The sequence below is a fragment of the Montipora capricornis genome, chromosome 14 (genome assembly GCF_036669925.1).
Source record: "Montipora capricornis isolate CH-2021 chromosome 14, ASM3666992v2, whole genome shotgun sequence".
NCBI classification, from domain to species: domain Eukaryota; kingdom Metazoa; phylum Cnidaria; class Anthozoa; order Scleractinia; family Acroporidae; genus Montipora; species Montipora capricornis.
The window spans coordinates 3,740,853-3,750,852 of NC_090896.1; the positions used below are offsets into that span (position 1 = coordinate 3,740,853).

Consider the following 10,000-nt stretch of genomic DNA (forward strand, 5'->3'; position numbering starts at 1 on the left):
TTTTGTCCGGCCAGACCTAGTAATTTGACCTTTCATGGAACAAAGCATTTAAAATCTAACGCAATAATATTACCAAAATCGGTCCTTATGTCTAAACAAGAAGATCGCTTCTTCACGTACTTATCCACGATGTTCAGCGCTTTAAAACAAATTTTTCTATTCAGAGGGCGAATTGTCCCCGGGTCTAAATGCCCTAGAGCGAAATGTCCATATACCTTGTGAACAACATTTACCTGATGACATCGTACGTATCAACAAGTGCAAGAAACTGTTTTGGAAAAGCCACGGCGTAAGCACAAAAGGCTACCAGTTCGCCCATATGAACTTCACTTTCCAGTATGCGTAACACCGGGGTAACTTTCTTTAACCAGTCACATACAACTGGATAGAAGTCTCTTGGTTCTTGACTTGCATCGGCAGGCTGTAGCTTGCCAACCTTTTGAAGTTCACCTGGTGTGAAGGATGTAATGAAAGCGTGAGCTTGAGTCCCTCGCACCGGAATTCCAGACAATTTCCCAGCTAAGACATTACTTGTAGCATCAAACCCTGGTTGAAAAAAAACGGAGAAGCAACATCAGTATACACCACTGTATGACATAACAGAAAGTTAAATGAACTGACAAGTCTATAAAACAGTGAGTTACACACTTGTCGCAGTCGTCTTTCCCTACTGCCAGTTGACAGCAGCATGACGGCAGCGTTCTTCTATCTTGGTACCAACTTGCTTATTATAAAGAATCAAGAATAAATATCAGCGATTTCAATGACTCACTAATCATCTTCAAATTCGTGAACCTAGAGTCGGATCTTCTTATATAATAAAATGCTTGTGATAAACGTGTTGCGTGCCGTTAAGAAGAAATCAAATGAGCAAGGAATGCAGATCTAATGTATGCAACGCGTTTTTCACAAGCATTTTATTAGGCTGATTTAGCAACAGAACGGGAACGTCAGTGGCGACGTCGCGCGCAGCAAAACTACCAATGAGAATTTAGAATAGAGAAGAAAAGAGTGGAGTCTATTCAATTCTAAATTCTCATTGGTGTTTTTTCTGCGGGCGCCGTTGCCACTGACGTTCCCGTTCTGTTGCTAAATCAGCCTATTATACAATGAGAGCCGACTCTAAAGTTTCATGATGATGAGTGAGTCAGTGAAAAGTCAATCCAATCTATTATCGCTGATTTTTATTCTTGATTGTTCATCCAAAATCAAATTACTTACTTGCCCACTAATCAGTCTCTCAATTACGTAGGCTTAACTGATTAGGATGTAATGTGAAGTGCTAGTTTTGTACCCCATATGAACCATGTGAGCGTTAGCCCTACTAATTGAAATGGGCCTCAATTACGTATCCATGTCCGTATCCATAGTAACAACGACAGCTGCAGCCTGGGACTGAATACCAGGCCTCTCGTGAAGCTTTGTTGAATCAGATTTTCATAATGTGTTGAAAACGTTTGCCCTGTGACCCCAGCAGTCAACATCGTTCCACAAACTCGAATGGAACGCTGACGCAAATGTTGAAATCTTTTTCCCAGACCTTTACATATCAAATACAAACCTCTCGTACAAAAAAAATTGTCAAACAAATTTGATTGCATGAAACTTACTATATCCTGTGGTTTGGTTAGAGTGGACAGGTTTTTTTTTTTTTTTTGTAACAAGCTGAACGCGAAAATACAATGCTCTCAACCCATTAAGCTCCCACTTGTCATGATCATCACCGACATTATAAACTCACCTCCAATATAACAGTATTTGGATGCAGATAATCCTCCATCAGGTCCTTGGGATCTTCGAAGACCAAATTCTATTAATCCTTTGTCCCAGCCAGCCGCAAGACGAAATCTAGCAGCATTAGTTGCGACTAAGCTGACAAAGCAAATCATGCCAAAAAGTTATTTTTTTGAATTCGAAGAAAAGGATTTACCTACTGTGAATCAGCTGAAACGGAGAAAAATCTGGGTTTTCATAACAAGAAGACCATGGGAGGGGGCCTGTTCTAGACTGTATTGAAGCCGGACGTCTTCTTTGCGAGAACTTGAATAGACCTTTTTCAAATTCTCACAGCTGGACTGGATCTAGCATGAAATGGAGGCTAAGGCGGGCAAATTAATTTGCATTTGAAAAGATTTGCCCCAATTAGCCTCCATTTCATGCTAGACCCAGGCCAGCCGTGAGAGTTCGAAAATGATCTATTGTTTCCCTACAGGTGGGAACAAGTACATGAAGGCTTTTAATAGCCACTGAGATGGGCATCTGGGAGTCTTTTGGATGCCCACATTATGGACAATTTTTTTTTTTTGACATAGATTTGATTTTGACTGTCCAACTTGAGAGTTCAACTGGGTTTGGAAAGTTGCAAATCTTTCAATTAATATTATTATAAACTCACAGTCTATTTTATTTTCCTCTTGACAGAAAAGACAGTGACTTTAGTTGCTTCATTTTTTTCAATTTTTTTCTGGGGGAGCATGTCCCAGTAGACACCCCTAGGAGGGGTCTGCATCCATTTAAATTAGCGGGTGCCCTGTTCTCAAATCCTGGCTAAAAGCTTGCCTTAACATGTACATGTCACCGCTACGATCTTTCACTCAGAAAAATTGTTTCATAACCATATTTCAAAACTAAAACTAACAACTATCTATGGACCTGCACGACGATGACTTGATTGCTCAATAGCAGAGCAGTGTGTTTTGCAATTCACAGTCATGGGTTATACTGTATATGTCAACACATTGAAGTAGTCTAGAACAAAATGAGGAACACTAATTTATACAGAGTAGGATATGGATTCTATAAATTGGTGAATCGTAGAGCATGTACTGACACAACTAACAACAACAATAACAACAATTATACATGTAATAATCACTATAAGGGCCGATTTACACGGTACGACTTTGTCGCATGCGACAACGGCTTACGACAGGCCCACGACATGATTTACGATTGTTGTGGACGTCAGAAAAAATGTCGTAGGATTTTAGAACATGTTTTAAAATGCTGCGACAATCGTAAGTCATGTTGTAGGCCTGTCGTGAGCTTGTCGCATGCGACAAAATCGTATCGTGTAAATCGGCCCTAATGATCCCACATTTCATTGATAACTCACCTAGCAAAATTTACTAAATTGAGAATAGTTGTTTCCATAAGTTGGACCACTAAATACAACATAAAATAAAGTATAATTATAATACTTAGGCAATCACATGAATCAATCACAAGACAACTGGGAGCTAATAAGCACACACTTTTTTGGCAACCGGATGAAGAGAACATTTCGCATTCCAGGACAGTGGTGTCTCCCAGATTTTTATACTTATCATCTCTAATGGAGAAATTACTTACATGTACATGTACCAATGAAAATGTGGTTGTGACTCAAGACAAGATAAAAGCGAAAAAAGATCTCTTCCGGTTTAAAGGCCTGGAGGTAACTAAGCACACAACTGTAAAGAAGTCTATAAACCCTTTAACTCCCAATATTATTATTACCACTTATAGGATTTACTCTGTCCATAAACGCCAGGCACTTTTACTCATCAATGGGCGCTCCCTCGGGGCTTAAAGCGTTAAGGGGAATGGCTGGCGGCTTAATTGGAGGGGGACAGGATCATTGCAAAATGTAATGAGTGCAACTTATATCAGACAATAGTTTTAACAACTGATTGAGGCAAGTAGGAGAAGGAGGAGGGTAAAAAATACTGTGAAGTCGTAGGACTTAAAATACATCATCTAGACTATACTACACATTGTAAAATTATTGTACATGTATTATCATATATATAAATGTTATGTTAAATTACATTAATATTGACTACAGCTTTACCTGGAAGTGGCCCTTCCAGTCGAATTAGGGGTACCCTAGGGAACACCAAACTTCCCTCGAGTTGAGCGCTGAGAGTAACTTTGCTAGAATCAATTTCTCGAAGGAAACTGTAAAACTCTTCCTCTACAGTTGGAGGAAGCACTGTCTTTAGATATGAAATGTCTGAAATTCCAGAAGAAAACAAAAAATCAAACAAAAAGGGTTTATACAGTACTGTACACATTTTATTGGGGCAAAATATCAAAAGATAAAAAACATTAACATCAACAAACTGAACGTCTAACAAAAATAGTAATAATAATAGGTATTTTGTAGCCATTTTTCCGTAGCTTAAAGTACGTAAGAAGGCAAAAAATTAAGTCGCTCATTTATACAGAGTCCATTACCCATTATTGTATGTACTAATTCTTCATTATGACTTTCCAAGCACATGTATTTACACAATATGACATCACATGAAAACACTCTATATAGCCAAATTAAGATAAGTGGCAATAGCATTGTAAAGTTTAAGTTTAAGTTTCAGCACTGGGTCACAGGGTCAACACTAGTTTCCATCCATCAAACTGACATTGGACATTTCGTAACAATTACACTACGCAATATCCCATGTTAATATTGACAAGCTTACCGCTCTAAAAAGAATGAAAACAGGCAGAAATACAGCTTTAGTTCAACAAGAAATAGCGTTTTTAAGCTATACCGCGCTGATCTACAGTATTTACGTCTAAAAACCCCGTTGAAGACGGTGAACTTTCAATAATTATCGTTTTGCTGGGTACTACTATTTCAATACTCTAAAAAATTCAATTTTTCGGAAGGTTGTCTCATTAGTCCAGTGGATATCGGAAACTGCAAGGTGAAGCCATCGATCCGGGTTCAACTCTTTGCCTCGCCTATTGTGAATCTTCTCAGACCTGTTGTTTAAGATCTTTGTTTCGTTGAAGTAGATTTGAAGTCTAAAGTAGACTGTACGTCGTGTAAGTTGATTAAAAAGGGAAATGTCAGTTTGAGGGATGGAAAGAAGTGATGACTGGGTCTCAGGGTTGGAACGCTGTAGTCGGAGCACTCCCCTAACACCAAATGTGGAATTTCTTATTCCCAGACTCGGCATCACATGCAGGTTGACTTTTTTACTGTTCTCTGCTCTCAGAGGTTTTTCGCAGGGTGCTCTGGTTAGTTTTAGGCTTACTTAACAACAGAACAGGAACCTCAGTGGCAATGGCGGCTGCAGAAAAATACCAACAAGAATAGAGGATAGAGTGGAATCAACTCTTAATTCTTCTCTACTCTGGATTCTCATTGGTATTTTTCCCACGCACGACATCGTCACTGACTTTCCTGAACTTGCTATTAAACTTAACAAGTCTATTATATATTATCATTCTAATTATTATTATTATTATTATTATTATTGTTATTATTATTATTATTATTAACAACTGCATCACTTAGTTGGGTTGCGTGCCTGGGATATCCAGGGGTTTCCACTTTTGGCAACCAGCTCCTGGATAGAATAAGGAAGGAATTTTAAAAACTGGCACGGCGTCAGACTGAACTATCAGTGGAAAAACTAAAAAAGGGGATTGGGGTTATGCCAAAACAAACTCGCTATGAACCATGCTGGAGGACAGAACCCTTCACGCTGCCAGAACAAACGCCACAAGTACGCACACAAACCTGACCAAGTAGCAACAAGGGTGCTCTTTAGTTGTTAACTCCTTTAACTACTGCATTTAAATGCATTTATTATTCTTCTTCTTATTATTGTTGTGGTCCACAGCTCGGGTGAAAACCAAATTTGTTGACATGAGTACTGTGCATAAACAAAAATTCTACTAAGTTACTGAACTTAATTATTGATGCAGATATAAGAGAGTAACGGGTAAAACTGGATTTTGCATAAAAGCAATAGGAAACACTTCCAGTACAATACAGCCAAAGACTTTTCTTTTTTAAAAAAGATCCATGACATCTCTTCCCAATGAACCAATCAATGGCATCAGGGTTGCGACAGATAAAAAATATGAAACTGGATTTTTGAATTAAATGAAAAGAAAAGTAAAACTGATCTAGAGGTTATGAACCGACTCTTTTAATACACTGTATCTGCAAAAATCATAGGCACCTTTCACATTGGTGTCATTTGACTACAACTACCAGCTAGAATTCAGTTTGCTTTTTCTTTTCTTATGTAAATTTTGAATATTTCCCAGTGGGGTAAAAATAACAATAGTTCTTATTATCACGAGACAAGCAAAACCTAAAGGATTCTGGTACTTGTAGTCAAATGGCAGCATCATGCAAAAGTCCTATTTATGGTGCTATTTACAATGGGAGGGAATTTCAATTTAATTATGTCTACATAATTTGGGTTTTAGATTGTAGCTAAGTCATAATGGCCTAGCCTCTTCCTTTTTTTCCAACTTTTTAAATTTATGCTTAAGTCAATAATCAGCTAATAAGATTAGCCACCGTGCCAATTTAATTGGCCAGCTGTTAACAGGTGAACAAACACATTTTCATCACCAAGGCACTCGTGGCACGTGTTTGTGCTGCTAAGCAGATGGGTTGGGGTGTGGCCATAAGAAATAAGAAATAATCTAATTTGTATTAAAAAAAAATGGAATTGTTAATGACAACTTTAAGCGATGATAGCTCTCTGTCCTCATGAGCTATACGCAAATTCTTCGCCATCCTTTCTTCAATGCAAGTACTTGAATCAGTAAGAATAATGGAATTGCGCCGTAATAGGAAAAGTGTGCCAACTCACTGGTGCGATCGAAGAATGAGAGTATTTCTACCAACAATGGCATCCAGCTTGAAATATGCAGCTGGCGCAAATTCGCATTTCACTATGAGCAATACTTTCGAAGAAAAGAATCGCATCCAACAGCTCTGAATATGTTGGCTGCCCAGTTGCAAATTCAGAGTACCAATATATAAACCATTACTTCAATTTATTTAATTAAGCGTATAAGTTTACAAATTGGGCGACGGCCCGTCAACCGGCTTCTTCTCAATAATAATACAATATTTTTAACTCCTTTTTCGATTTAAGGTATTCAATAGGTCGTCTTGAACAAAGTAACAATGTAGCCTTCCTACCTGAGTCCGAATAACGGAAGTTCCTAACAAAGTGAACACATTCCTCCAGCCCTGCAAAGACGGTGAATTCTCCGTGAAAAGGGTTTCTACGGAAAAACAAATCAAATACTGCATTGTCCATGATCTTGCCGCTCTTCCAATAAGCATAGGCCATGGTGATTTGATAAAGATCCGTCAATAATGGCTGTACTAATGGGTTCGAGTTCGAGCTCTCAGCGACGGCCGCCATTTTTGTTGTGAAAGAAGAACAATAGGACTCACTCTCTTCAGACCCCTCCCTCTTTTCTCGGAACTTTACCGGATCTTCACCTCACTACCTCCGACAGAGAAAAAAAATCGCTGCATACGGGACCTATCAAGAGATGTTTGTTTCCTTCGCTTTCGTTGTTTTGGAAAATTCAGCCGATAATCTTCGTAGATTCCTCTGGATTTTGTTGTGACTAATCTGTGAGTGGCTTGTGAGTTGCTTGTTAAGCTTGTATCATTGCTATTTTCTTCCCAATCTATCCCTTTGTCGGTTCCAGTGAAAGTTACGTACGCTCTTATTGTACATGTAAGCTTTAATATGTCAAGGTGGCGGAAGGCACAGAAGGTAAAAATTTGGCCGCCTGAAACCACAACAGTCTCTTGTTAATGATATTAAAACAATGGAAAGAGAAAGGGTGTAGTGCTAGCTTGCGAAATCATCACACGCCAACTAACATCTTATTTCATTTTCTTGCGTGCCGTGTTTTTTTTGTTGCACGAGGAATGTCGATTTCAATCTCTTTGTATTGTTTTGCTTCAATTTTCCGGTGTCTGTGGGTTACTGTGGGATCCAGTTTCTCTTTGCTCTTGGTTTAAAATTCTTTTGCAAAGAACAACTCAATTAAACTAATTGAAGAATCACTTTTCACAAAGTTTTCAAATTTCAGGCTTTTTTCGGAATTTTATAATTCGGAATTGTTACGTCATCGCCGCACCCATGGTGGTGGACGAAAACAAAAGATCGTCGTCCACCAGCAATTTTTGTACATTACGTAATTGATATCTGTGTGTCTTGAGATTGGTTGCAAACCATCTGCACATATTAACTTTGAATGCTGAACATTTAAGTAATTCCTGCAAAGGAGAACTTATATTCTTTTATATTATCGCTCATCGCTTTTGTCAATAAATGTGTAGGATTGAAGTAAGGCAACTTCTTTTCAGAGCTTATCAATTTGTATTAAAGGCTCTCTCGTTCTCATTCTTTCTTTCTTTCTTTAAAGGCCTATTCACTCATTCATGTGTTCCTCTCTTCAGGATGGCAGAATGCACTGCGGCAGACTGTGGGGTTACTGTAGATGACTTTGTGAGGACAGGAAGGACTGGCCGTCGTAATGCACTTCCCGATGTATTTTCACTTGGGCATGCAAATGTCACGACAGCTGGACTCCCTGAGGTTTTGGAAAATTTCTCCCTGGAAAATTCAGCCCGGGCAAATGGTGGAACAGAAAATTCACAAGCACAACCTCCAGTGGAGAAAATGGGCTGAGCCTTGCCGAGCAGCATTTCTCATCAGCTTACCACCGGTGTCGATCGCAGATAATGCTTAAATTACATGTATATGCTGCATAATGATTCACAACACATGTAATTAAGTAGCTGGAAAGCCAGTCCCATTCTGTTTGAGTTTCAAAGAACAGCAATGGAGATTCGTGTATTCCTCCTCTGATACTGTTACTGACAGAGACAACTTTGAAATTTAAAGAAAGCGACACTTTCAAGGAACTTTTTTGAAAAAAAAAAGTGTACAAATTGAACAACAGTCCAACAAAAAAAAACGAAAGGAGTTATTAAGACTTGCATAACTGCAGCAAGTTTTAAGGGTTGCTCAGATGCTAACTGTAAGTGTCAGAATCTTCAAGGGCTTGTACTTCTCATTAAATTACTGAAGTGAGAAAAAATAAGGAATTTGTAACTTACAGGAAAAGGTGATCAAATTGGTGATCTGACATCAAGCAGGAAAGCATACAATCTTGTTGAATTTGGCCTGCTAACTTGACAAACCATTTTGTGCACATAAAAATATGGTTTTATGAAACAAGTTGGTAGAGGTAAATTAACCTCCTTAAGAAGATTGTGAGCTGTTGTCTTCGTCAGAACTTGATAAAACTAACTACTACAGTTTCTTCAGAAACCAACCCTTTCATTTTGTGCGTAGCATAGGGAAAATTACAAATCCTAGTGCACACATGTGCCACGCAAGTGATTATGCTGTTTGTACATTCTGGTTCTTTATAACTCTTTAGTAATCAGTCAGTCCTGATCAGATGCAAAATGGTTTCCTTTATTTGAAATTGTTTCATCAAGTTAATTTTCATGCTCAGCAGTGAGTTCTTCAGCTTGTTAGGTATATAGCCAAACCAGACACCATTTTCCTTCAAGGCCAAGAAAGGATAAGTGACCCAAAAGAGCTCACAGGGTTATTTCGAAATTAGATCACTTGAATCATATTTTCCACACTGGGATTGGAAACAGGTCGATTGACGAATTGCTTAAGCAGGATGAGTTAAATGAGTTTTTTAACTGTCGAGTCCCCTGACACTTTGCCAATTGTGTTTATAGCATTCTTCCACTCTTAACATAAATTTGGGAGATGTTTGTGCTTTTTTTTCTTTCCTTTTCTTTCCAACAAAAATATGCAGAAATACAACAATTATTTTGTTCCGAAATTGAAATGACGTCATAATCCCGTCTCGCCCCAAATCTCTGTTTTCCATTGAACCGGAAGAACGAAAACGAAAATACAAGAACTTTCGACTGAGACGAGAATTAAGTCCCCGTAGATGATCTTCGTTTGGAATGCTGTAAGAAAGTGTACAGTGCCACAGGATAACATACAAACCGCACATATGGATCCTTAAAAATAGAACCTGCGGGTTTTACCTGTAATAAATTTGTAATGAATTTTACATATGTAAATTACGATGAAGATAAAGAAACTGTCTAAATAACATGTCAAACACAGCTTTTTCTTTTTCGAGTCTATGGCTTCGCTTTTCATTGACACCAGAGCCCAAAACCGGAAACGATCAA

At 38.4% G+C, this 10,000-nt stretch overlaps 1 protein-coding gene and 1 long non-coding RNA gene across 2 annotated transcripts in view; one reads left to right on the forward strand and one right to left on the reverse strand.

Annotated features, from left to right (window-relative positions):
* The window catches only part of LOC138033099 (nicotinate phosphoribosyltransferase-like), a 21,312-nt gene extending 14,113 nt beyond the window's left edge, over window positions 1-7,199 (reverse strand). The window contains exons 1-5 of the mRNA XM_068880859.1: window positions 6,941-7,199; window positions 3,833-3,994; window positions 3,116-3,164; window positions 1,742-1,872; window positions 234-546 (exon numbers count right to left, since the gene is read on the reverse strand). Of these exons, the coding sequence (XP_068736960.1) occupies window positions 234-546; window positions 1,742-1,872; window positions 3,116-3,164; window positions 3,833-3,994; window positions 6,941-7,169 (884 nt within the window). The 5' untranslated portion in view covers window positions 7,170-7,199. The remainder of the gene's footprint in view (window positions 1-233; window positions 547-1,741; window positions 1,873-3,115; window positions 3,165-3,832; window positions 3,995-6,940) is intronic.
* An 11-nt stretch (window positions 7,200-7,210) lies between these two features.
* Window positions 7,211-9,927, forward strand: LOC138033107 (uncharacterized). Its single transcript, XR_011128567.1, has 2 exons — window positions 7,211-7,387; window positions 8,225-9,927. It is a non-coding gene; the product is annotated as an uncharacterized lncRNA (long non-coding RNA).
* Window positions 9,928-10,000: the final 73 nt, after the last annotated feature.